This window comes from Ascidiella aspersa, chromosome 3, assembly GCF_963924565.1.
Source record: "Ascidiella aspersa chromosome 3, kaAscAspe10.2, whole genome shotgun sequence".
NCBI lineage: Eukaryota > Metazoa > Chordata > Ascidiacea > Phlebobranchia > Ascidiidae > Ascidiella > Ascidiella aspersa.
Window position 1 is genome coordinate 4660866 of NC_139449.1, and position 27711 is coordinate 4688576.

General features: G+C 36.8%; 3 protein-coding genes across 3 annotated transcripts; all 3 read left to right on the forward strand.

Moving 5' to 3' along the window:
* Positions 1–3312: 3312 nt before the first annotated feature.
* Positions 3313–8249, forward strand: LOC146158177 (uncharacterized). Its single transcript, XM_083385847.1, has 3 exons — positions 3313–4030; positions 5847–6009; positions 6639–8249. Exons 1-3 carry the CDS (start codon positions 3600–3602, stop codon positions 7629–7631), a joined length of 1587 nt encoding a protein of 528 aa, XP_083241973.1. The 5' UTR covers positions 3313–3599; the 3' UTR covers positions 7632–8249.
* A 5898-nt stretch (positions 8250–14147) lies between these two features.
* On the forward strand, positions 14148–18115 carry LOC146158178 (uncharacterized). Its single transcript, XM_083385848.1, has 3 exons — positions 14148–14463; positions 16275–16437; positions 17066–18115. The coding sequence occupies exons 1-3, from the start codon at positions 14168–14170 to the stop codon at positions 18056–18058; spliced, it is 1452 nt and encodes a 483-aa protein (XP_083241974.1). The 5' UTR covers positions 14148–14167; the 3' UTR covers positions 18059–18115.
* A 4957-nt stretch (positions 18116–23072) lies between these two features.
* On the forward strand, positions 23073–27449 carry LOC146158179 (microfibril-associated glycoprotein 4-like). The gene is made up of 6 exons (XM_083383853.1): positions 23073–23340; positions 24230–24342; positions 24814–24910; positions 25577–25673; positions 26555–26683; positions 27269–27449. The coding sequence occupies exons 1-6, from the start codon at positions 23073–23075 to the stop codon at positions 27447–27449; spliced, it is 885 nt and encodes a 294-aa protein (XP_083239979.1).
* Positions 27450–27711: the final 262 nt, after the last annotated feature.

Here is a 27711-nt window from a genome sequence, read left to right on the forward strand (position 1 = left end):
TAATGAAATGTAATTCTGGTTCAAATTCGTTTTTTCAAGAATTCGGTTATTCTAATCTAAGTTGAAAAAACTCAAAATGATCTAATTCTAATTCTAATCCAATTTTGAAAAACTGAAAATCCCCCATTTTAATTCTAATCTAATTTTTAAAAGTCCAAGTCTGCTGACAGGGGCGGATCCACGGGGACACGCGGCCAACCCCCCCAAAAAAGCACTGAATTTTTTGCATATAGTAACTATACGGAAATGCAGCACACTTTAGCGCTTCGCGCGAGTCTGGCATTTTTTTCCCAGGATGTCTAACCCTACTTTGGAAAACAAACTTAGCCAAAGGGCGTCCTGGATCTTATCGCACCATCGAAAATAGACATTACATCTCCCTAAGGTAGCTTTTGTATTTAAAGTAACAGCTCTGAAACCTTGAACTTTAACAAAATACACTAAATGTGTGGTGTTCTTAAGGTTACTTTTTACGACGTTACGTTAAGATATAACACTGTGACGTCACGTTTTGATGTAAATTTGTGACGTCATGTTATGACGTAACTTTGAGGCGTCATGTCTGAAAAACATTTCATGTCCCTCATCCCCAAACACAAATCTTCAATCCGCGCCTTGACGTCTGGCTATGGAAATTTCGTTATTTAATAATTTTACTCAATGGATAAGAATGTTAGGTGCAGGCTATAAAAGGAAGAGACGGTTACCGACTTTTTTTTAACTTTTGTTTCAAGTAAAATAACTAGTACAATGTGTTTTAAATAATTTTTATTAACAACTTAAGGTGTAAAATACAGTGTCCGTTTTGCGTTAACTGAAAGGTTTCAAGTTACCAGGGAGGTAATTTAATCTTATGAAATGCAATAAAAATCATATATATCTTGTAATTTTTCTTGAATCATTTGTTAAAGCCAGATTACCATAAATGTGTGGTTTACCAACATTTCAAAAATATGTACACTGAGGCGTCATTGTTTCTGTAATATTAACTAGTGAGGTGAACTATTGTTTTAGCTATAGGCCTATATAGCCTATGGACGGACTCAGTAACCTCTATAACAAAATATCATCGGTAAACCGGTTTAGTTTAATTGTTTTTGTTCATTTGTGCCTTAGAAGCCCGCACATCAACCTTAAACGCAGATTTAATTGCTGATGCAATTTTTTGGTTTATTAATTATATTAAAACAACTATAATTATGTGATGCGCGAAAAAAAAATACGAGCAAGGGTGCCCCGAACTATTTATAATTTCTGTAGGGTGCCGCAAGCCAAAAAAGGTTGTGAAACAGCCCGGAATTAAAGGTTTGAGGCCATGGATTTTTTTACATGAGCTTTTATGCATTATATAAACAACTTCATTCGTGTTTAAAGTAGAGCATTTTTCGTTTAGACTGCGATAAAAATAATCACTTTACGTTGATCAGCAGTTGCAACAAGCAGCGTGCGTTTTAAAAATCGTGACGCGTGTTTGTCTTCAAACGTGCCTCTGTGACGTCATTGTTGAATGAACAATGGACAGACTGAATCACAAGAACAACAACAATCCTGTTTTTGAAATACATAGCCTATAATAATTGATCAGTTAAATGCGGTATTCTAATTGATGCAGAGTTTTTTTTTCCAAAGCATTATAATGCAAATATCAAGAAAACGAATGTTGATACGCCATCTGTTGTGAGTGATATTACGGTCGTCTTTGGAGTGGGGCATATTCAAAACATGCAAAAAACAGCAAAATGCGACGGCGTTGTGTAGTTCACCACAGGAAGTTAGTCGGTTGAATTTATTTATTTTGAAGGTTTGTTATTTCGGGTTACTTTGTCGTTCGGAATTTTTAAGCTGTCCAATGAGCTTGTGTGCCGGGGTTACTGATTGGATAAAAGCTAGTGCTGTGAACAAGTTATTCCGAAACTAATTTATAAGATGGCTCATTTCGTTTCATTTGCAACAATTAGTAAGTTCCGTTGCAGTCCTAAATCCTTACACGTCAATAGCAAAGACAATAAGTAATCTGCATCAAAAATTGATATTAAACATTTTAAATAGATAAATTTACTATATTGCATATAACGAATTTTATTTTGAAAATATTATTTATTTTTGAAAAAGTAGTTAAAACACATAAAATTATAATGAAATTTCTATGAATAAAAGTCCAAGTCAAGCATTTTCTTCCCAAACCTAAGTGCACTTTAACTTAAGTGTAAATGGCTTACAAGTCGAATGCCCAAATAATCTCGCTACTGCTGTATATACGTCACTTGTTTTTTTTTACAGTAATTTAAAGCTAAAAAAACGCATTTTTTGCCTTGACCCAAGAATGTATTGAGATTTCCAGAGCACGACTCGACCAAGAACAGCACGCTGTCGGGATTGCTTAACTGCGAATGGTTGAGCAAAATACAAGATCCCGCAACCGCCCCTGTTTGTTTATTGTTAAACTTTATTAGGCAGTGAGCTGGTTTGAAAACGAAGTGTCACTTAAATAAAATACAAATTTTTCTACATTTATCGTCTTCTGCGGGTTGCTCCGTAAAATAATGAGCCAAAAGACCAACTTGCGTCATCAAAAGGAAAAAGAACAACGTGAAAATGACAAAACGTGCAGAAACAGTCATTTCGACAAATATTGTATAAACCTATCTTTTTGGTAAGACAGGTTTGGCGTAATTTCAACAAGATTCAACATGCGTGGTAAAATGTCGCGAAGTACTTTGAACAGCAAAATATATCGCAAAGGTGCATATTGCGAAGGTCTTACGTTTTGCCAACGCATCTACAGCCTAAGGTTGTTATAGCGGTTAGAAACCGATTATTTTCAAACAGCACAGTCTACAGTGTGAGGACAGGTCAAATTTGCATTTACTGAAGGTTGGCGAGCTGTTGATTTTGATGGACTAAAAAGTGAAGCATTTATTGTCGATATTGCGTGCAAGTTAGAGCGTTCATTGGCTTTATTGTGTTACTACGCCTTATATTCCAAAAACTATTTGGTTAATGTTTAGTAATATAAACATTTAAGTTTTAATTTATTAAGTTATCTAACAAAATGAAATTGGCACACCTGTATAATAATCAGCATGTTATGGTCAGATAGTTAACACTAAAACATGTTTTATTTCTTTTTAGCAAAGCAAACGGTTTGAATTGTAGATTAAATGTAAATGAAAAACTTGTTTTATTAATCTAGAAAGGCAGATAAATAACTCGCTTGAGAAATAAGTTTAATATATAAACATATGCGATAGAGGAGCCTTCACTTAGAAGATAAAGCATTAGACAGAACAATAAACAAATATGAAGAAATCAAACGTGTTTTATATATTTAACTTGAATTGGATCCTATTGAATAACATTTGCGTTTTTGAACAGTTCCTTGAATAATATTGCGTATTTTGAACAGTTCCAATATACTTTGCTTGCATAGTTCAATTGCAAAAGTTCAAGTTTGGTATTTTACAAATGACTTAACTGGGACTTGAGTCAATTTAAAACGACTTGTTTACAGCACTGTGGCGTATTTATTGAACTTTTTAATTCGATATTTGTACGTTGATTTTAGTCACGCCAACTTAGCGTTAACTTTTCCTTCTTGAATGGCGTTCGAGTTGGTTTGCCTCTCCAAGGCCCGTGGATTGGTGGTAGGGGGAATATGCACGTTTGGATTCATTCTGCTCTTGTATGTGAATTTGGATGAGGAAAGAATTTCGGTGGAATCATTTGCTTCTCACATGCGGGGCTTCACCGACGCAGCCGTCACGCAAACGTCAACTTCTCCGACAAATGTGTCAAGTGCAATTCTGGCACGAAATTTGTCGTTTTCGGCTAAAAATGCGTCATTTTTAGCTAACAAGATCGAAGATGTTTGTTCTGCGTGGTCCAAAGAAAAACTTCAACGCCGTAAAGTCATTCGCCCTCTGATATATCTTGATCCAGACAGGTTTCTGTACCCTGGCTTGCTTTATGGTCCTAACAACCAGATGCACGGATTTTGGCAGTCGGTCTATTTAGCGATTCGATTAAACAGGTGAATGATCATTCGTAGTTTTCAGGTTGTTGAGCAAAAAATCCGTTATCATGTTTTGATTACACGATTTTTTATAACAATTGTTTTGGAGCTTTATAATTAATTAATGTCAAAGCCAAATACGTCGAGTAAAACGATATTATCTTGATGCAGATGCATTAAAATGAGCTTGTATCATCATCAGTTTAATGTGACTGAAATATGTCCACACCTCACTTATAAAAGATTTAACGCAATTCTTTATCAAGATCAGCGGTTCTCAACCAGTGGGCCATGACTCATTACTGTGCCATAACAAGATTTGAGGTGGGCAACAAACCAATTTAAAAAAGCTAGATTTAGTTTCATTTGTGTCACTATATTTAATTTTACTGGAATAATGGCTTGGGGAGGAAATAAAAAGGAATGTAAATTTATTGTTCAGCCGCAAGTATCTCACTAATGCACGGTTGAATAAATAATCTGTTTTGAAATATGTTCTGCTGTATTTTGTTCTAAATATATTTTACATTTTTTTCTTATATAAAATTTTATTGGGCCACAGAATATTTTTGCAACGTAAATGGGCCACGAAAGAAAAAAGGTTGAGAACCACTGATCAAGATGGTGTCGATTTACTTGGCCTTTTTGGCACCAAAGCTACATTACAGATCCGCAGTGTTCTAAACAAGTCATTTTGAAATAACTTAATTCCCAGTCAAGTCATTTGAAAAATAACTTAAGTCCAAGTCAAGTCTTTTGCGAAAATAACAAGTCAAGTCCCAGTCAAGTCATTATGAGAGCAAGTCAATTTCAAGTCATGTCATTGACATAAAAGTAAATTGTTAAACTATTGAAATTGGTAAAATTGTCCGATCATAAGCAACAATTAAACTAAAAAACTAACACAAACGCAATATACAGCACTTAAAGTGTTTAATGTGCAAAACTTAAAATAAATTTTAATGAAAAACACTTAATTTAATCCCAAGTTATTTGAGATAATGTCTTAAGTCCAAGTCAAGTCATTTGTCGAAAAGACTTAAGTCAAGTCAAGTCATTTTGGTCAAAAGACTTAAGTCAAGTCAATGACTTAAGTCATTACCCCACTGCAGATCCGTGCATGTAGTTTACCAAAAAAAAGATTGTTTGCAAAATATATTACCAATGCGCCAAGTTTGTTTTGCAAAACAACTTTTGATCCTGCCTTTTATTGAAGCTGCAAATTACTTAATCCAAAGGCGTGTTGCTACGCTTAGGTATTTGGAAATAGACTTAAGTTTAAGCCAGGACAATTGCAAACAAGCTAAACTAAAATATACAAAAAATAGTAAAAATAATAATTCAAGTCAAGGCCAACTTGTTTGCTAGAAGCTTTAGTCAACGTAAGCTGTTTGAATTATAAATGATATCCATCAAATTTGTCTACTTTACGTCAAGTATTCCCAATAATGTTGTAATGAATCAAGTCAATGAATTAAGCGCTTTTGTCCTTGTTTCAACTGACTGGCTTGACTTGGTCAACTTACTTTAGTTGAAACGAATTAAAACGAACCGATTTTATTAATTTAGAGCTTCAGTTGTACTACAAGGACTTGGACTATTTTACTAATGATTTGACTGGGACTTAATTCGTTTTAAAATGGGATGTTTACAACACTTTTTCCACCGATAAACACACAATGTCAAAAAAACAACGTTAGTGTCAAATCCTTGTAAGGCTTGGGAACTTTCAACATTATCATTGAGCCAGCAAACTTCAATGTAACTAGGATACTCTTTACTCCTATGTCACTTTTTCGTTTTCGCTTGCAAATAACTGGGATATTACGTACAGGACTTTGGTACTTCCACGCTTCGCTTCACACTTTAGCAACGGACAGACTTGGGTTCCACCATACCAAAGAATCGACGTACAAACACTACGACAATTTATTTCAACGATCACCGTCGACAAATTCCGAAGAATTTGCAACGGAACTTTCGATGTTGCTTTTCAGGTTAGCGTTACGTTCTGTGTAAAGCATTAAAGCGTTTAAGGTCTGAAATTCAGAGCTCTGTAGTTAGAGCCGGAGTCGGACTCGAATTAATTTTTTTGGCGGACTCGGACCCGAGTTGTTTAATAAATAGCGCAAATACCCGAATTTGGTTAAATTTAGTTGCTCGCGGAGCAACCCCGAGTATTTGGCAGTCCAAATTTCGCAAAGTATTGGTTGGAGGTTGTAGTTGGGTGCAGTAAGAATATCAAACACCCTTCATAAGTAGATAAGAATTTTAATTTTCGAAAAACGTTTGAGTTATTCTAAACGTTTAAAATTATACATGCTTCTGAAGGGGCTTTGATATTTTAACTACGTCTTAACCCAATGAAACATGCCCACATATATGTGTGTGTTAACAACTGTGACCCATCCCCTCTAAAGCTGCTCTTTGACCCACGATTGTGGCTCACGTATCCTACACCAAAAGCCATTGTAGGCTCACCGAATCTGTCGATCAGTGATTCAAGCAGGCCAGAAAAATAACTAGCCTGCAGTGAGGTTCGAACTTACGACCTCCGGAAATTCTGAGACATTCGCTCAACTGACTGAGATATGCTGAGCTCCTAACCTAATTTTTTTACATATAGGCTATGAAGGTTGCCTTAGACCAGTTGGGCGTGATTGAAGCTAGTGCTGGAATGAAGCTTCGACGAATACCGAAACACAAAGGCCGTGGGTTGGCAAGCATACGATTAAGATGGGGAGCACCACCAAACTTGGCTCCAAGCATACCCACCTACCCTCTAGCAGAGTTCGCCTTCGGTTGGCATCCCTGGGTAGAAGCAGATCAGGAATCGCTACGAGGCGTCTACAACTCAACAAAGAAGTGCGCGGTTTTTGTGTCGCCCTATCGCAACATTAAACTTCCACGGGCCGAACACCTGCCTCCGCCCCCGACCGACTTCTCCTTTGACAATTCCACCGACTTGGAACTGTACACGACTGCTGTGAAGAACATAAGAGCTCCAAAGTGCGTAAGGGAAGCCGCAACTGATTTTGTCGCGAACATTTTGGACGGCGACGATTTTCTCGCGATACACTGGCGCTTCAACAAGGCCGACTGGGGCGGGCGGTGTCTGGGAAAAATTACCTCAAGATATATCCGGGACATTTGCGCTCACATTGACAATGTAATCGCTCTTGATGTGGCAAAAGGTGTGGCTGAAGAACTCACAAGAAACAACATTACGGACTGGAGTCGCGCTTATATTGCTGTCCCGCCTGATCTCAACCAATTCAAGGCGAGAATATACAAGGCGTTTTCACTTGTAAATCCTCGTTTCAAAGCACCAAGGCAAGAAATCGAGGATTTTTTGTCCAGTCGCTACAGAAAATGTTGGATGCAACACGGTTGGAACAGGGGGGATGTGACGTCAATGGTCGAACAGGAAATCGTCATTCGCAGCGCCTGGTTTTTCTACTCCAAGGTTTCCACCTGGTCGGCCAACATTCAGCCCGCTAGGCTGCGACAGAGCCTCCGTGGGAAAACGACCCGGAAGTTCGAGGCTTCCGCGTTCGACGTCACCAAAATTGCGATGCTGCGAAGGTTGGCAAAAGCTGGTAAAAAGATTGTGGCTTGATTTGTTGCTTTGTGGTTTTCTGGCGAGTTTGCATTCCGAGTAGGGATGTCCGAAATCTAATTTCGATACCCGATAGTTTAGAGTAATTTTACAATCGCCCTTAACACACGACAAACTATATGTAAATGTCTCAATGTTATAAATTTATAATGGGTGGTTCGTATTTTTGTCTGAAGTTCATGCGTGTATGCCTGTTGGTAATACAAATAACTTTTTGGTAATAAAAATATATTTTTTTTAAATTACAAAAAGTTGGCATCGGGTATCGGCTTCGATCCTATATTATCGGATCTACGAAGGTAAAATGTTGGACTGTGAGCTTTTCTGAGTAATGTAGTTCCATGCTCTGCAATCATTAAAGTTCCTAGTGTTGTAATGACTTACTTGCTTACGTACACTTAAGTCACTGTTTCTAAATGACTTGACTTAATTTTCAGCCATTTGGGAAAAATGGCTTTACTTGACCTAATACTTTCGGGCAAATGACTTGGCTTAAAAACTTATTACTTTCATTAACTATCTAACAAAATTTAGAATTTAAATAGAAATTCAACTCGCAAAGTATAATATGGTCATAGAATTTGTTCGCAAACTACCGGTAGTGTTTTTAAAGTAGCTGTTAAGACAAAACAATTACCACAATTATATCAATTACATTCAGTATTAACAAGAATATAATTCACTGTGCTATATAAAACCACTTTGAAATTACGTTTTTATGTGCACATGTTTTTTTAAAATGCCTGAAAGTTTTGAAATTTTTCTGTTTAGTTTTTTTTTTTATATTATTGTAAGTTCAAGTAAGTTTGTATACATTGTGATGGTGCTGCAAAAATGCGAATCCTGTTGCAATTTATTGTTTTGCTTTGACGTATGTTGGAAACATATCGCACTATTTTTTTATGTTAGAAACGCAACGACATTGAATACTGCTTTAGGAAGATTCTACTGTTTTAGCAACTTACATGCTTTTAGCTTCATATATCAGGGGCGAAAGGAAAATAATTATATTTTTACCAAAACGCATGAACGTATTTGTATAGATGACGTCACAAAGTTACGTCATAACATGTCGTCTAAAACATTTTACCTTATAGCTGTGGTTCTTAATCTTTTTAGCATACGGACGCAACAGTATGCAACTAAAACCCTTCTTAGCTTTCACATACAACTGGTCTTAAAGTTTAACACTTAAACGAGATGTAGCCTACATTTAAACAGTTGACCAAAACACTTAGCATTGTGACGTACAAATAAGTCGAAAGTAGACCATTATCTCTCTATGGTACGTTGTAGAGCGCACGACTAATTACCGACTAAGAGCTTTTGTATTTACGGTGCAGTTTACCCTGTATCGACCTATGCCCCAGATTTATTGTCTACTCGCACCAAAGTGTAAAGTGCTTACAGGCTTGCATTTTCTCATGCTGTCAACACAGGGTTTTGTGTGTTTAAGACCGCTTTTTTTTTGAACTGGGTGTTCGCTTATCAGATAATACAATTATTAATCACCAGACGCATTGTGGTTGGCTAAAGAGTTATACGAACGCAACCTTCAAGTCAACTTCAAACTATAGAGTCAGGAGTTCAGCTATTAAACTCGTGCCCCACAACGTGACAATGCTGCAAATTGCGGAGCTGGCGAAGTTCTAAATTTGATGAATAAGCCTTCAACATCTTGAATTTTGCAATTGAGAAATAAAATTGTAATATATTTGGCGGACCGGCAGGAAAGTGGAGGCGGACCGGCGGTTGAAAACCACTGCCTTATAGAACATCTGTTTATTTTAAACAAAAAACTGTTCCAAAGTTAAACTTTGAAAAAAGAATTTCCCAAAATATAAAATGAAAACTCTAAATGACTACACTCGATAAAACGCACAAACCTTCTAATAACGTTGTTCACTAAATTTAATGTGCGAAACCAAATGTTCCAAACACAACTGGAGTTATTTCACATCATTGCTGTCACTTCTACTAACGTTGTATACTCTTATGTTTATTCGTCGAATCAAAACATTTATAACATGATTTGATGGGTTATTTTCGGGCCAGGTGACTGGTTGCTATAAAGCGTGGAGTTTAATATTTTGTTGTTCGTTTAGTGAATCAATACGTCTGACAAGCAGACTTGGGCAACTAGATAATTCTAATTGTCTAATTCGAAGAATTGTAGGGCAAAATGCGGCTAATTCTAATTCTAATCTAATTTGCTTGACGCTCTAAATCTCGTAGTATTCTAATTCGGATTTTACCAAAAATGCTACTTTGTTCTACGGCATTTTCAGTCTCTTAGTCAAAACAAGAGTTTAAATTCAAACTTGGAACGTTGCGTTAGAACGCAATTTTCACAGTCTGAAAATTATATGCTATGCTCAAATGCATCACAATTAGCACATATATATTTACCATTCGCATTCTTATCAAAATACTTGTCGATTTACTGAAATTCATTGTAAATAATGAAATGTAATTCTGGTTCAAATTCGTTTTTTCAAGAATTCGGTTATTCTAATCTAAGTTGAAAAAACTCAAAATGATCTAATTCTAATTCTAATTCTAATCAAATTTTAAAAAACTGAAAATCCCCCATTTTAATTCTAATCTAATTTTTAAAAGTCTAAGTCTGCTGAAAGGGGCGGATGTACAGGGACACGTGGCAAACCCTCCCAAAACACTGGATTTTTTGCCTATTGTAACCAGGGCTGGGGAGCCACCGTAAAATAGACTTAGCTCCGGCTCCAGCTCCGGAGCCATCAGGCAATTATTAAATGGCTCCGGCTCCAGCTCCGGAGTCGTAAAACTCATTCCTTTGGCTCCGGCTCCAGCTCCGGAGCCATCAAACACACACCCAATGACTCCGGCTCCAGCTCCGGTGCCACCAGTCACTTATTCAATGGCAAGTTTTAAAAATTGCTTTTGGCTAATTAACGTTGGAGATGGAACAAAATATAATTTCTTAGCTTTAGCACCACAAATGGAAAAATGGCTCCAGCTCCACAAAAATAATAAAAATGGCTCCGGCTCCGGCTCCAGCTCCACAAAAATAATAATGGCTCCGGCTCCGGCTCTGGTGGCTCCAGAGAAAATGCTTAGCTCCGGGCTCCGGGCTCCAGCTCCGGCTCCGGCTCCCCAGCCCTGATTGTAACTATACGGAAATGCAAAACCTTATAGCGCTTCGCGCGAGTCTGACATTTTTTCCCCAGTACGTCTAACCCTACTTTGGAAAACAAACTTAGCCAAAGAGCGTCCTGCATCTCATCGCACCATCGAAAATGAAAACTACATCTCTCTAAGGTAGCTTTTGTATTTAAAGTAACAGCTCTGGAACCTTGAACTTTAACAAAATACACTAAATGTGTGGTGTTCTTAAGGTTACTTTTGATGGCGTTATGTTAAGATATAACACTTTGACGTCACGTTTTGACGTAACTTTGAGGCGTTATGTCTGAAAAACATTTCATGTCCCTCATCCCCAAACAGAAATCTTCAATCCGCGCCTTGACGTCTGGCTATGGAAATTTCGTTATTTAACTCAATGGATCAGAATGTTAGGTGCGGTAAATCAAGACAAAAATTCCTAGCCATAACAACTTTTAAAACAAAGTGCAATGAGTGTACGGCTATAACGCGGCCAACATTCACATAAAAATGTAACATATAAAACAATAGCTTGCGACCCACCAAAAATGACTAATAGCATACATTTGGTGCGCTGCCAAGAGTTTGCCGACCACTACTTAAAGCGGTTGTCCTCAGCCGGGGTGCCGCGGTACTCTCGCGTGCCATTTTTAACGCTCATGGGTGCGGAGAGATATTTCAAGTTCTCTAGGATTCCAATTTTTGCTCTATTGGTAAGCTTTTTAAATGTGCCAAAATAATTACAACGGTTTTACTAACCTTGTTGCACAGTTAATGTGCTGTTTTAATCTCGTTTATTGTAACGTTACAGTTAACCACTCAGCAAAAATACGAGCAAGGGTGCCCCGAACTATTTATAATTTCTGTAGGGTGCCGCAAGCCAAAAAAGGTTGTGAAACAGCCCGGAATTGAAGGTTTGAGGCCATGGATTTTTTTTACATGAGCTTTTATGCATTATATAAACAACTTCATTCGTGTTTAAAGTAGAGCATTTTTCGTTTAGACTGCGATAAAAATAATCACTTTACGTTGATCAGCAGTTGCAACAAGCAGCGTGCGTTTTAAAAATCTTGACGCTTGTTTGTCGTCAAACGTGCCTGTGTGACGTCATTGTTGAATGAACAATGGACAGACTGAATAACAAGAACAACAACAATCCTGCTTTTGAAATACATAGCCTATAATAATTGATCAGTTAAATGCGGTATTCTAATTGATGCAGAGTTTTTTTTTTCAAAGCATTATAATGCAAATATCAAGAAAACGAATGTTAATACGCCATTTGTTGTGAGTGATATTACGGTCGTCTTTGGAGTGGGGCATATTCAAAACATGCAAAAAACAGCAAAATGCGACGGCGTTGTATAGTTCGCCACAGGAAGTTAGTCGGTTGGATTTATTTATTTTAAGGTTTTGTTATTTATGGTTACTTTGTTGTTCGGAATTTTTAAGCTGTCCAATGAGCTTGTGTGCCGGGGTTACTGATTGGATGAAAGCTAGTGCTGTGAACCAGTTATTCCGAAACTAATTTATAAGATGGCTCATTTATTTTAGTTATTTATAACATGGCTCATTTGCAACTAATTAGTAAGTCACGTTGCAGTCCTAAATCATTGCACGTCAATAACAAAGACAATAAGTAATCGGCATCAAAAATTTATATTAAACAGTTTAAATAGATAAATTTACTATATTGCATATAACGCATTTATTTTGAAAATATTTGTAGTTAAAACACATAAAATTATAATGAAATTTGTATGAACAAAAAAACAAGTCAAGTCGTTTGTTCAAATTACATAGGTCAAGCATTTTCTTCCCAAACCTAAGTGCACTTTAACTTAAGTGTAAATGGCTTACAAGTCGTATGCCAAAATAATCTCGCTAATGCTGTATATACGTCACTTGTTTTTTTTACAGTAATTTAAAGCTAAAAAAACGCATTTTTTGCCTTGACCCAAGAATGTATTGAGATTTCCAGAGCACGACTCGACCAAGAACAGCACGTTGTCGGGATTGGTTAACTGTAAATGGTTGAGCAAAATACAACATCCCGCAAAAGCCCCTGTTTGTTTATTGTTAAACTTTATTAGGCAGTGAGCTGGTTTGAAAACGAAATGTTACTTAAATAAAATACAAATTTTCCTACATTGATCATCTTCTGCGGGTTGCTCCGTAAAATAATGAGCCAAAAGGCCAATCTTGGGTTATCAAAAGAAAAAAGAATAACGTGAAAATGGCAAAACGTGCAGAAACTTGAGTCATTTCGACAAATAATGTATAAACCTATCTTTTTGGTAAGACAGGCTTGGCGTAATTTCAACAAGATTCAACATGCGTGGTAAAATGTCGCGAAGTACTTTGAACAGCAAAATATATCGCAAAGGTGCATGTTGCGAAGGTCTTACGTTTTGCCAACGCATCTACTGCTTCTAATATAGCCTAAGGTTGTTATAGCGGTTAGAAAGCGATTATTTTCAAACAGCACAGTCTACAGTGTGAGAACAGGTCAAATTTGCATTTACTGAAGGTTGGCGAGCTGTTGATTTTGATGGACTAAAAAGTGAAGCATTTATTGTCGATATTGCATGCAAGTTAGACCGTTCATTGGCTTTATTGTGTTACTACGCCTTATATTCCAAAAACTATTTGGTTAATGTTTAGTAATATAAACATTTAAGTTTTGATTTATTAAGTTATCTAACAAAATGAAACTGGCTAACCTGTATAATAATCAGCATGTTATGGTCAGATAGTTACCACTAAAACATGTTTTATTTCTTTTTAGCAAAGCAAACGGTTTGAATTGTAGATTAAATGTAAATGAAAAACTTGGATGTTTTATTAATCTAGAAAGGCAGATAAATATCTCGCTTGAGAAATAAGTTTAATATATAAACATATGCGATAGAGGAGCCTTCACTTAGAAGATAAAGCATTAGACAGAACAATAAACAAATATGAAGAAATCAAACGTGTTTTATATATTTAACTTGACTTGGATCCTATTGAATAACATTTGCGTTTTTGAACAGTTCCTTGAATAATATTGCGTATTTTTGAACAGTTCCAATACACTTTGCTTGCATAGTTCAATTGCAAAAGTTCAAGTTTGGTATTTTACAAATGACTTAACTGGGACTTGAGTCATTTTAAAGCGACTTGTTTACAGCACTGTGGCGTATTTAATGAACTTCTTAATTCGATATTTGTACGTTGATTTTAGTCACGCCAACTTAGCGTTAACTTTTCCTTCTTGAATGGCGTTCGAGTTGGTTTGCCTCTCCAAGGCCCGTGGAATGGTGGTAGGGGGAATATGCACGTTTGGATTCATTCTGCTCTTGTATGTGAATTTGGATGAGGAAAGAATTTCGGTGGAATCATTTGCTTCTCACATGCGGGGCTTCACCGACGCAGCCGTCACGCAAACGTCAACTTCTCCGACAAATGTGTCAAGTGCAATTCGGGCACGAAATTTGTCGTTTTCGGCTAAAAATGCGTCATTTTTAGCTAACAAGATCGAAGATGTTTGTTCTGCGTGGTCCAAAGAAAAACTTCAACGCCGTAAAGTCATTCGCCCTTTGATATATCTTGATCCAGACAGGTTTCTGTACCCTGGCTTGCTTTATGGTCCTAACAACCAGATCCACGGATTTTGGCAGTCGGTCTATTTAGCGATTCGGTTAAACAGGTGAATGATCATTCGTAGTTTTCAGGTTGTTGAGCAAAAAATCCGTTATCATGTTTTGATTACACGAATTTTTATAACAATTTTTTTGGAGCTTTATAATTAATTAATGTCAAAGCCAAAGACGTCGAGTAAAACGATATTATCTTGATTTAGATGCATTAAAATGAGCTTGTATCATCATTAGTTTAATGTGACTGAAATATTTCCACGCCTCACTTATAAAAGATTTAACGCAGTTCTTTATCAAGATCAGAGGTTCTCAACCAGTGGGCCATGACTCATTACTGTGCCATAATAAGATTTGAGGTGGGCAACAGACCAATTTAAAAAAGCTAGATTTAGTTTCATTTGTGTCACTATATTTAATTTTACTGGAATAATGGCTTGGGGAGGAAATAAAAAGGAATGTAAATTTATTGTTCAGCCGCAAGTATCTCACTAATGCACGGTTGAATAAATAATCTGTTTTGAAATATGTTCTGCTGTATTTTGTTCTAAATATATTTTACATTTTTTTCTTATATAAAATTTTATTGGGCCACAGAATATTTTTGCAACGTAAATGGGCCACGAAAGAAAAAAGGTTGAGAACCACTGATCAAGATGGTGTCGATTTACTTGGCCTTTTTGGCACCAAAGCTACATTACAGATCCGCAGTGTTCTAAACACGTCATTTTGAAATAACTTAATTCCCAGTCAAGTCATTTGAAAAATAACAAGTCAAGTCCCAGTCCAAGTCATCGGTTGCCCAAGTCAAGTCCCAGTCAAGTCATTATGAGAGCAAGTCAATTTCGAGTCATGTCATTGACATAAAAGTAAATTGTTAAACTATTGAAATCGGTAAAATTGTCCGATCATAAGCAACAATTAAACTAAAAAACTAACACAATATACAGCACTTGAAGTGTTTAATGTGCAAAACTTAAAATAAATTTTAATGAAAAACACTTAATTTAATCCCAAGTTATTTGAGATAATGACTTAAGTCCAAGTCAAGTCATTTGTCGAAAAGACTTAAGTCAAGTCAAGTCATTTTGGTCAAAAGACTTAAGTCAAGTCAATGACTTAAGTCATTACACCACTGCAGATCCGTGCATGTCGTTTACCAAAAAAAAAGATTGTTTGCAAAATATCTTACCAATGCGCCAAGTTTGTTTTGCAAAACAACTTTTTATCCTGCCTTTTATTCAAGCTGCAAATCACTTAATCCAAAGGCGTGTTGCTACGCTTAGGTATTTGGAAATAGACTTAAGTTTAAGTCAGGACAATTGCAAATAAGCTAAACTAAAATATACAAAAAATAGTAAAAATAATAATTCAAGTCAAGGCCAACTTGTTTGCTAGAAGCTTTAGTCAAAGTAAGCTGTTTGAATTATAAATGATATCCATCAAATTTGTCTGCTTTACGTTAAGTATTCCCAATAATGTTGTAATGAATCAAGTCAATGAATTAAGCGCTTTTGTCCTTGTTTCAACTGACTGGCTTGACTTGGTCAACTTACTTTAGTTGAAACGAATTAAAACGAACCGATTTTATTAATTTAGAGCTTCAGTTGTACTACAAGGACTTGGACTATTTTACTAATGATTTGACTGGGACTTAATTCGTTTTAAAATGGGATGTTTACAACACTTTTTCCACCGATAAACACACAATGTCAAAAAAACAACGTTAGTGTCAAATCCTTGTAAGGCTTGGGAACTTTCAAGATTATCATTGAGCCAGCAAACTTCAATGTAACTAGGATACTCTTTACTCCTATGTCACTTTTTCGTTTTCGCTTGCAAATAACTGGGATATCACGTACAGGACTTTGGTACTTCCACGCTTCGCTTCACACATAAGCAACGGACAGACTTGGGTTCCACCATACCAGAGAATCGACGTACAAACACTACGACAATTTATTTCAACGATCACCGTCGACAAATTCCGAAGAATTTGCAACGGAACTTTCGATGTTGCTTTTCAGGTTAGCGTTACGTTCTGTGTAAAGCATTAAAGCGTTTAAAGTCTAAAATTCAGAGCTCTGTAGTTAGAGCCGGAGTCGGACTCGAATTTATTTCTTGGGGGAGTCGGACCCGAGTTGTTTAATAAATAGCGCAAATACCCGAATTTGGTTAAATTTAGTTGCTCGCGGAGCAACCCCGAGTATTTGGCAGTCCAAATTTCGCAAACTATTGGTTGGAGGTTGTAGTTGGGTGCAGTAAGAATATCAAACACCCTTCATAAGTAGATAAAAATTTTAATTTTCGAAAAACGTTTGAGTTATTCTAAACGTTTAAAATTATACATGCTTCTGAAGGGGCTTTGATATTCTAACTACGTCTTAACCCAATGAAACATGCCCACATATATGTGTGCGTTAACAACTGTGACCCATCCCCTCTAAAGCTGCTTTTTGACCCACGATTGTGGCTCACGTATCCTACACCAAAAGCCATTGTAGGCTCACCTAATCTGTCGATCAGTGATTCAAGCAGGCCAGAAAAATAACTAGCTTGCAGTGAGGTTCGAACTTACGAACTCCGGAAATTCTGAGACATTCGCTCAACTGACTGAGATATGCTGAGCTCCTAACCTAATTTTTTTACATATAGGCTATGAAGGTTGCCTTATACCAGTTGGACGTGATTGAAGCTAGTGCTGGAATGAAGCTTCGACGAATACCGAAACACAAAGGCCGTGGGTTGGCAAGCATACGATTAAGTTGGGGAGCACCACCAAACTTGGCTCCAAGCATACCCACCTACCCTCTAGCAGAGTTCGCCTTCGGTTGGCATCCCTGGGTAGAAGCAGATCAGGAATCGCTACGAGGCGTCTACAACTCAACAAAGAAGTGCGCGGTTTTTGTGTCGCCCTATCGCAACATTAAACTTCCACGGGCCGAACACCTGCCTCCGCCCCCGACCGACTTCTCCTTTGACAATTCCACCGACTTGGAACTGTACACGACTGCTGTGAAGAACATAAGAGCTCCAAAGTGCGTAAGGGAAGCCGCAACTGATTTTGTCGCGAACATTTTGGACGGCGACGATTTTCTCGCGATACACTGGCGCTTCAACAAGGCCGACTGGGGCGGGCGGTGTCTGGGAAAAATTACCTCAAGATATATCCGGGACATTTGCGCTCACATTGACAATGTAATCGCTCTTGATGTGGCAAAAGGTGTGGCTGAAGAACTCACAAGAAACAACATTACGGACTGGAGTCGCGCTTATATTGCTGTCCCGCCTGATCTCAACCAATTCAAGGCGAGAATATACAAGGCGTTTTCACTTGTAAATCCTCGTTTCAAAGCACCAAGGCAAGAAATCGAGGATTTTTTGTCCAGTCGCTACAGAAAATGTTGGATGCAACACGGTTGGAACAGGGGGGATGTGACGTCAATGGTCGAACAGGAAATCGTCATTCGCAGCGCCTGGTTTTTCTACTCCAAGGTTTCCACCTGGTCGGCCAACATTCAGCCCGCTAGGCTGCGACAGAGCCCCCGTGGGAAAACGACCCGGAAGTTCGAGGCTTCCGCGTTCGACGTCACCAAAATTGCGATGCTGCGAAGGTTGGCAAAAGCTGGTAAAAAGATTGTGGCTTGATTTGTTGCTTTGTGGTTTTCTGGCGAGTTTGCATTCCGAGTAGGGATGTCCGAAATCTAATTTTTACAATCGCCCTTAACACACGACAAACTATATGTAAATGTCTCAATGTTATAAATTTATAATGGGTGGTTCGTATTTTTGTCTGAAGTTCCTGCGTGTATGCCTGTTGGTAATGCAAATAACTTTTTGGTAATAAAAATATTTTTTTTTAAATTACAAAAAGTTGGCATCGGGTATTGGCTTCGACCCGATGTTATCGGATCTACGAAGGTAAAATGTTGGACTGTGAGCTTTTCTGAGGAATGTAGTTCCATGCTCTGCAATCATTAAAGTTCCTAGTGTTGTAATGACTTACTTGCTTACGTGCACTTAAGTCACTGTTTCCAAATGACTTGAATTAATTTTCAGCCATTTGGGAAAAATGGCTTTACTTGACCTAATACTTTCGGGCAAATGACTTGGCTTAAAAACTTATTACTTTCATTAACTATCTAACAAAATTTATAATTTAAGTATAGAAATTTAACTCGCAAAGTATAATATGGTCATAGTATTTGTTCGCAAACTATCGGTAGGTTTTTAAAGTCCTTGTTAAGACAAAACAATCACCACAATTATATCAATTACATTAAGTATTGACAAGAATAGATTATAAATAATTCACTGTGCTATATAAAACCACTTTGAAATTACCTTTTTATGTGCACATGTTTTTTAAAATGCTTGAAAGGTTTGAAATTTTTCTGTATTAGTTGTTTTTTCTATTATTGTAAGTTAAAGTTTGTATACATTGTGATGGTGCTGCAAAAATGCGAATCCTGTTGCAATTTATTGTTTTGCTTTGACGTATGTTGGAAACATATCGCACTATTTTTTATGTTAGAAACGCAACGACATTGAATACTGCTCTAGTAAAATTCTACTGTTTTAGCAACTTACATGCTTTTAGCTTCATATATCAGGGGTGAAAGGAAAATAAATATATTTTTACCAAAACGCATGAACGTTTTTGTATAGATGTGACGTCACAAAGTTACGTCATAACATGTTGTCTAAAACAAGAATATCCTTATAGAAAACCTGAGGTATCGTCCGATGTGGTGCAGAAATACACAACTGAAAACACACAAAAATGTCAAAAACATATGAAATCAGTACAGGTTAGGTAAAAAGGCAAGGCAACCTGACTTGATATTCGATAACAAAAGTCGAGAATCGAGATAGATAGAGAAAAAGGAAAAAGAGAAGTGCATACATTGCTTAAATGGTTTCATGTAATCCGAGATGAAATCATTTTTTGTATGTTTGTAGTGACATTTTGAAAAGTATTCGAAAAAAGAACCGTTTGCACTTCACAGGACGTTTGCCTTAATGTCACAAAAAGCCGAGAAACTGTTTAGGATTATACTGGATTAAAAAGATGACGCGATTACGTTTTTTTAGGAGTGGTTTAATCCCGAAAACCGGTTTGTGGCAACTAAAGTGGTTTGCACTTGAGATTGTGATGTCTGTCTAGACACTCTTAAATAAACAGACCTGTTGTTAGTGAATCGAAGCGTGTAGTACATTTTCCTTGTAATTTTTGAACTTAAGTTACCTTTCAAGTTGACCAGCACGAAATAGTTTATGAAACCAGTGGTTCTCATTTGATAAAAGCATTTACGTGGCGGTCCTCTGACAACTTTTTAAATGATTCACGGTTCAGTAAAAATGAAGGTCAAAAACGCATGTTTTTCCTTCACCTATAGTTGAAATTATAAGTTGGATTCGGGCATGAACACTGTATCCGACTGTGTACAGTACCTATAGCAGTTATCTAGTCAAAGTATTGCTACTGGTACACTTAAAATAAAGCATCAGCCGACAACAAACCTGCACTTTGTTATTTATTTATTGGTCTTATTTATTCCCTAGCAAAACCTGTTAAATACGAACACAGCAGCCACTGTGGCGTAACAATGGGCGTATGGGTGCTGTACTGTACGTGAGCCACGACACAACTATCAGCTTTTCTTTATTAACTTTCACAATCGCTTTTTATCCCGAAGCTGTATTATAGATCACACCATCATTTCAGCTATATCTTTGTTACCCGTATAGTTGCATATATGTCTATTTATAGTTTTATACGAATAAGATCATCATTAACTGAGCTTTCTCTGCGCTGTCCCCATTAAACAGCTTTGCGGACGAACCACTGCTTTTAAAGGTACAAAGCATCAGCAAAATAACAACTTGGTCCTGAGACTGGACTGGTAAAACACGGCCTGGTAAAACCATTTAATAAATATTAATTTGATAGAATATTACCGTGTGTTCGGCATTGAAATAAAACGAATGAAATACATTTACCATTAAAACAGCCCTGGTCTGAATTTTAAGTGATGTATATGCATGTACGGCATGATATAACTTTTTTGACGTAAGTTTGTGACGTCACGATATGACGAACTTTATCATGCCTGTATGAAATTTCATGTCAAGAAAACATGCGATTTTAAAATATAATAAGATTTCTCTGTGTTTCCTAAAACATTTATCAACAGCAAAACTAGCAAAAGTGTGATTTTCCGCTTTACAATGTGCATCACTTGATTCGTTCAACAGTGACACACTAATCGAGTTCTAAAGTTCAAAACTGTATCAATGTCAAGTTTCAAGTTCCAAATTTCAAGCTTAATTTTTTTTACATGCAAAATATAAAAGTACATAACGTCAACACTGTTGACTCAACAGATTAAGGGAAGGAACAGCCTTTAACCACAAGATAAATACGGGTGGACGAAAAGTATGCTTACAGTTATTCCACTTGGCTTGGCAGAAGAGGTAGCATTGAATGGCCACCACGCTCACCTGACCCGACACCAATGAATTTCTTTTTGGGGGGTGTTGTAAAGAAAAGGCGTATCAGAAGAACCCCAAAACAATAAATTTACTTTTAGACCCAAACCTTACTTTTTATAACTGTAAGCCTACTTTTGGCCCACTCTGTAAAACAGTTCGTCAAGTCAAATTGGCTGAACTTTTCGCTCAGCACGCCGTTGTAATTTATTTCAACTTCTTGCGAAACTTTATATTTGACAATTATAAATAGAATCATTCGGGTGCCTGTTTAAGTCAGTTATTATCAAATTGTGTGACGACATGAATTTTCTGAATAAGTTCAATCTATATTACATAATCTCAAACACTGTACCACGGCGTTTTTTCATGTACTTTCTTTTCGGCTGTAAGTAGGGGTGTTTGTTAAAAATTCGTTGCTGGGCTCCTAGTTTTGAAAGCTCTTCATTAAGGCCACAAAGGCAAAACACTTTATTGGTGTTTATTGTACAATGTTTTTCGTTTGGCTGCAATAGAAATAATCACATCAAATTGCAATCTGCTGGCAGCGTGCTTACTTTTACTAATCTATGATGTTTGTTTGTGTTCAAACGTGCCTATGTGACGTCATTGTTAAACGAACAATGGGCAGATTTAATCACAAGAACAAGAACAACAACAGTAACAACAGTCCCGCATTTAAAGGACTTATATTAATTGAACAGTTAAACATTAATTTCTAATAGTCGCAGAGGCTTTTTTCTGCTATGGCCACTGCAATGGAAATATCGAGAAAAAGAATCTAGATATGCCATTTGCTGTGGGTCATCTACGCCTACGGAATGAGCCATTTCGAAATCTATAAAACACAGCTATATGCGACGGGCTGTATAGTTCGCCAGGGTAAGTTAGTCAACAGTGTCTATTTATTTTGAGGTCTAGGTAAGGTTGCTTTGTCATTTGGTCGAAGCTGTAGTATACCAGTGAGCATTTGTTCGTACAGAGTAACTGCAGGGACGCCGGAGCGATTTCAGGGCAAGGGGGGCGACTTTTTTGGTAAGGGCAACATAGACCGCAGGCAAGCGTAGCGAGCCGAAATGTTGTGGGTGCTCCCCCGGAAAAATTTTTGCGGCCACGCCCTCTAGATTGGCTTAAAATGGTACCAAAAATGTTTTAACAAATGTCAACCATGTCATTTTACGAATTTTTTTGCATTTTTCCGTAGCTCAAGCCCTACTCCTGACGGTCGCACAATATTTAACGTTGTGAAAGCAATATATCATTTTTCATGAAAAAAAATGCAAGTTTCTACCATCGTTGTAATAGCACGTTGGTCGATTATTTAATTTATAACATGGAAACTGAACTGAAGGTCATAGCTGTTGCTTTGTGCTATCGGCTTTGGTATACGAAGTGGGAAACCTAACCGTACTAAGCATGAAAATGCGACAGTTTGAAGTTAAAAATTTTGAATATTATACAGTCAATATTAAAAAAAAACATATTTATTTATATATATTCAAATAAAGAATACATAATTATATATATATATATATATAAATAATTTTTTTAAGTTTTGGATAACTTCGGTTTATGGGAATTATTTATGCATACAGTATACATTACATAATATAAAAATTAAAACAAAATTATTGATGAAATGAAACGCCAAAACTTTAAGGCTAGAATTAGTGCTGGCTGTTTGGACGAGAGACAAGCATGTAGCGTTTGCGCTCCATATTGCTACCGAGTTGAATCTCCGGTCATTCAATTGAAACAGCCGGGTGGACTGTGTCGTCGCCTCGCCAGCCTGCTGCGTGTATTCATTAATTTGACAGCATTTTGCTGATCGTGTTTCCGAAATTTCCTGTTTTTTGCTGCGTCGCCGAACCGCATTGTCACGATATTCAATTACTTACAGCTGGAATGCTGTATATAAGTGATTTCATTTTATACCAAAAACAGCAGTTCCACTGTTCACTTAGCTGGAGTCAGATCGCGTACGTTATAGGGAGGTAATTATTGTACGTATATCGTAAGTACTGTACCTGTAAGTACTGTTTGTCGTTCGTTTGTTTATTTGCAATAAATATTCTTTCATTGTGCTTAAACCCACAAGCACAGCAATATGTAAAACAAAAAAATAATTTAAAAAAAATTAAAGTTGATTTGTTTCGTCAGACGCAATAAAATGTTGTTAAAAGTTTTAGCTGTGTGTATCTACCTCGTGACTTGTGATGCAAACCAATGCAGTTACGTCACAGTTCCCGTCTGTGGCGATGACGTCACAATATCGCCGGGGTCCCTGGGTGCGCCACGTGGAGCCAAGGGCGATCAAGGTTACCCCGGAAAGGCCGGGCCCAGGGGATTACCCGGATCAACGGGGTTGAAAGGAGAAAGGGGTGAAGTTGGTTCAGGCGACAAAAAAGCCTTGGACGAAATCTGGGCAAAAGTGAGAGGTAACTTGATCTTACGTAACATGTTTGAACTGCAGTTTGAAGTCATATAAAATCTAAAAATCAACAACTAGTTTGGGGTTCTATTCAGACTTGTACAATTAGATTTATTTTAGCTTTTTATATTAGATGAGAATTAAAATTGGATCTTTTCAGTTTTTCAAAACTAAATTACAATAGAAATGGGATCATTTTAATTTTGTCAAATTAGTTTAGAATTAGTTCTTAAAAACACACAGTAGGCCTATAAACTAGAATTTGAATTAGAAATGCATTTAATTATTCGCAATTAAATTAGCGCAATTTAGTGTAATCAGAATGTTAATTTCAAATATTCTTGTGCCATTTTTTACAGGTTTTGGCTTTTAGGCGGTAAAATTCATATTTAAGTCGATTTGAACTAGAATTACACACACAAGCATTTCACAAATTAGCATAAAATTAGAATTAGTCGCATTTTGTTTAAATTCATTAAATTAGAAAAGAGAATTATCGAGGGTAGGCCTACACTATGATAATAAATTGCGAAGTAGATCGACGGCAGATATCTTCTGCAGCATTTAGACCATAAGGTTAATTTTGCAAACCCGAAGTGCTCGGGGGGGGGGGGCTTTAGACGTATTTATAATGCGGCTACTCGACTTGTTCCACACCTGAAGGTCCTAAAAATACTCCAACTATAGCAACTCAGAATGATGATAATCGCGTCCCACCTTTAAAAGTGATGCTTGAATTACTTCTCAGTCACATTAACTGAAAATGGTGAAATAACGAAACGTCTAATCAAGCTGCTGTCCATCTACCTTTATGGCTTTACGATTCATTTATCTAGATTAGTTGTCCAAAGTCTGGTTCTATCTGATTCCATGCTAACGTCTGGAAACTGTTTTAGAGTTGGAAAGGACCGTGACGTCATTGCTGCCTACGAGTTGCGCGAATTCCAGGATCAACGGAACGACAACACTCCGTAGTGCAGGGGAGGTCTATTGCGATAATGGATGGACGGTAAAATAATTTGTTAATATATAAATATACCAAGACAGGGTTACAAAACATTTTTCATAAAGAGACCGAATAACTGCAATCTAATTTGGCAGATAAATGTTTCTGTTTTGAATAAATTTATACTAATGGGGTTAAGAAACGTTTTTTCATGAAGGGCCGGAATACTGTAAAGATTGCTGGTCGGATGTAACAGTTTGTTTCAACCTGACTTGATTATTAAAAAAACAAGAATACATTATTGAATCGGCATGCCGTAGTTAAAAAAACGTTCACCGGGAGAACTTCTAGAGACTAACTGGAATTAGTCGGCTAAGAAAGGATTGTTTTGTTTTTACATTATTCTTTAAACTTATTGATTTTAAACATATTACTGTGAATAATTTCGTGTGCATAATGAAAGGGTTTGGTATTATTAAAAGCCTATTAACCCCTCTGTATTGCAAATCAATTTACAAATTATTGTTTTTTCAGGTTTTTCAGCGAAGGTTTAACGGAAGTGTGGATTTTTATCGCAACTGGACTGAATACAAAAATGGCTTTGGACGCCTTTCTGGCGAATTTTGGCTGGGTTTGTGGACAGATTAAATGCGATAAGTGCCTTAAAACGTTTCCGAAAATTTTAATTGGACACAAAATCTAACCCGAACCATTGTTTTTGAATAACAGTGAACTCAAATAAAAAACAATGTTTCAAAATATCGTGGCAGACACCGCTAACTTTAAGTTTACAGTACCTCACCATTTGTAAAAACTAGATAAAAATACTTGGGTACACTATGCACGGATTGGTAATGTAGCTTGATAAAAATACCTCCAAAATTAAAACCATAGCTTATTCCTGTATGAAATTTAGGTTGCACTACTTGCACAACTGTGCTTTATCAAGTCAAAGTAGGATTCCTATTTATTTGCACAGATTTCTACTTTGACCCGATAAAGCACGGTGGTGCGAAAGCTTGTGAACTTTTGATACAGCTTGTCGTTAAAGAGTGCCACCTAATTTTCAGAGACAAATAAGGTTACCAAACAATATATGAAATAGCTGTGGTGTGATCTCCTCAATTTACTTCCAGCTATCAATTGATTTAAAGATATTATATCTTAATGCGACAAATACGCTTCGAATGAAATAATTTATAACAGAACTACTGCTGAAATACAACGTTCTAGCAGTCGAAGATGTGCGCAATTCTTGCTTTATTCAACTTATACTAAATGTTTTAAAATTGCAAAGGCTTGGAAAAAATCCACCGGCTAACCTCTGACAAGCAATGTCGGCTTCGGATCGAATTGTACGACTTCAATAATGTTCACAAATACGCAGAATACAGGTAAATCCGTCCTTTAATCAATTCCATCGTTAACTGTGACAGACTCGATATTTGTTCTGTTTCATTTTTAATTTACAAATATGCGATGTGAGTTATAATAAGCACACATCTCAGGTAATTGTAACAAAAAAAAATCGTCGTTTAACAAATATGAAGCAAAACAAGACCATATTGGACTTGTTACAAAAGTAAATCTTATTTTGTGGCCCAGTGCATACATTTACTACATAGCATTTTAGACAGTGTTGTAATGACGTAAGTCAATGATTTGACTTAGGTGCACTAAAGACACTCTTTTAAAATGACCTGACTTGACTTAAGTCGTTTGGGCAAAATGACTTGACTTGACTTGAATCTTTCCGACCAATAAATTGACTTGACTTAAGAGAAATGACTTGGGTTAAATAAATAAAGTGTTTTCCTTAAGCATTTTTTTAAATAAAATTAAGCTATTTATCCTAATTGTTGCACGTAAAACATTTTGCTTGCTCATATTTGGCCAAGTTTCCAATTCGAATAGTTTGACGTCTGATTTTACAAAGAGGGTTGTCACGTTGAAACGCGCACCTTGCCCTAAAGCACAATGACGACAGTCTTCACATCCTGGTGTAATGATTTTATTTCTAAGTTTCGCTAAACAACTTCCAACAATTAGTTACTTAGCAGAGTACAGCAAACCTTATTTCTCAAACTTATTTAGCAAATAAACGGCAAACATAGCAATTGAGAAAACAAAGCCATTCTAAAACCTTTGTTACGTCGGGCTATTGTTATGTAGGCTAGTAAACAAGATCATTAGCATAACACGAACGTGGAGATTCATGCAACAACTGGCGTTAGATATTTGTTATTTGTCTTCACAACGATTCTTGTGTCTCCAGTTCATTCGCCGTTGGGAACGAGGCTAGCAACTACACATTGCTGGTAGCTGGGTACAATGGTACAGCTGGAGACAGTTTATTGGACCTCAGCGGAATGCAGTTTTCCACCAAAGACCGCGACAACGATCGGTGGGTTCCAGAGACGCTCGCGGAAAATTATTTAGGGGGGGAGAGGGCAAATAGGAATATATACCGTACACAAAATTTAACTTCATTATCTATATTAATATGATGGCTTCATATGGTTTTATATCAGTATAAATTGATATACAAATTCATATTATTCCATTCGTAACTTAGTAAAAATTCAATAATACATATTACACTTATAAACAGTGATATTAATCGCTTTTGAAATTCCAGCGGGGGGCAAGTGCCCCTGCCCCAACTAAAAGGTCCAAGACCCATATTTTTGTACGCATATAACTTTATATTTACAAAACAGAAGAAAGCCATTTATGAAACCATCTGCCTAGATTTTCCTTTTTTTATAATTTCAGAACAGTTCTATCCTCTCCAGCCTATGCAGTCTTATATTTTCTTGATGTTTTTTAAAAGAATTTTCTGTTATCGATCCTGGCTGCCTTAATTCGACGTTAAGCCCTTTCTGTTATTTTTGTATCTTGATTTTGGTGTGCTGTGGGACTATTGATTTAATGTCCAGTGCGGTTGTCTAATAAGGCCTTAATGCTGATATAACCTTGTTTCATTTAGGGACATAGGGCAGTGCTCCATCCAATACATCGGAGCTTGGTGGTTCGACAAATGTTTTTTTTCCAATTTAAACGGAGAATGGGGAAGGTCGAGCGGTTATGCGACGAAAATCGTCTGGTACGCCTGGAAAGGTTTTGACGAAGCGTTGAAAGCCAGCACCATGAAACTGAGATGCGATTGATCTCTTTCTAAATGCTGGCGACTTGCACGTACGATCAAATTGTGTGTCTTTAAACGTATACCATTTCACAGTGTTGTAAAAAAGTAATTTCGAAATGACTGAAGACCAGGACAAGTCGTTTTAAAATTACAACATAACAAGTCAAGTCCCAGTCACAGTCATTATTACAACAAGTTCTTTTCATAAAAATTAAACGTTAAACTATTAAAATTGGTAAACTCGCTAGATTAAAAAACGCTAAATATATGAAATTACTTCATTT

Coding starts and splice junctions, on each gene's coding strand:
- LOC146158177 (XM_083385847.1), top strand. CDS start 3,600: ATGGCGTTCGAGTTGGTTTGCCTCTCCAAGGCCCGTGGATTGGTGGTA. Junction 4,031..5,846: donor TTAGCGATTCGATTAAACAG/GTGAATGATCAT, acceptor TATTACGTACAG/GACTTTGGTACTTCCACGCT. Junction 6,010..6,638: donor CTTTCGATGTTGCTTTTCAG/GTTAGCGTTACG, acceptor TTTTACATATAG/GCTATGAAGGTTGCCTTAGA.
- LOC146158178 (XM_083385848.1), top strand. CDS start 14,168: ATGCGGGGCTTCACCGACGCAGCCGTCACGCAAACGTCAACTTCTCCG. Junction 14,464..16,274: donor TTAGCGATTCGGTTAAACAG/GTGAATGATCAT, acceptor TATCACGTACAG/GACTTTGGTACTTCCACGCT. Junction 16,438..17,065: donor CTTTCGATGTTGCTTTTCAG/GTTAGCGTTACG, acceptor TTTTACATATAG/GCTATGAAGGTTGCCTTATA.
- LOC146158179 (XM_083383853.1), top strand. CDS start 23,073: ATGTTGTTAAAAGTTTTAGCTGTGTGTATCTACCTCGTGACTTGTGAT. Junction 23,341..24,229: donor AATCTGGGCAAAAGTGAGAG/GTAACTTGATCT, acceptor AAACTGTTTTAG/AGTTGGAAAGGACCGTGACG. Junction 24,343..24,813: donor ATTGCGATAATGGATGGACG/GTAAAATAATTT, acceptor TTGTTTTTTCAG/GTTTTTCAGCGAAGGTTTAA.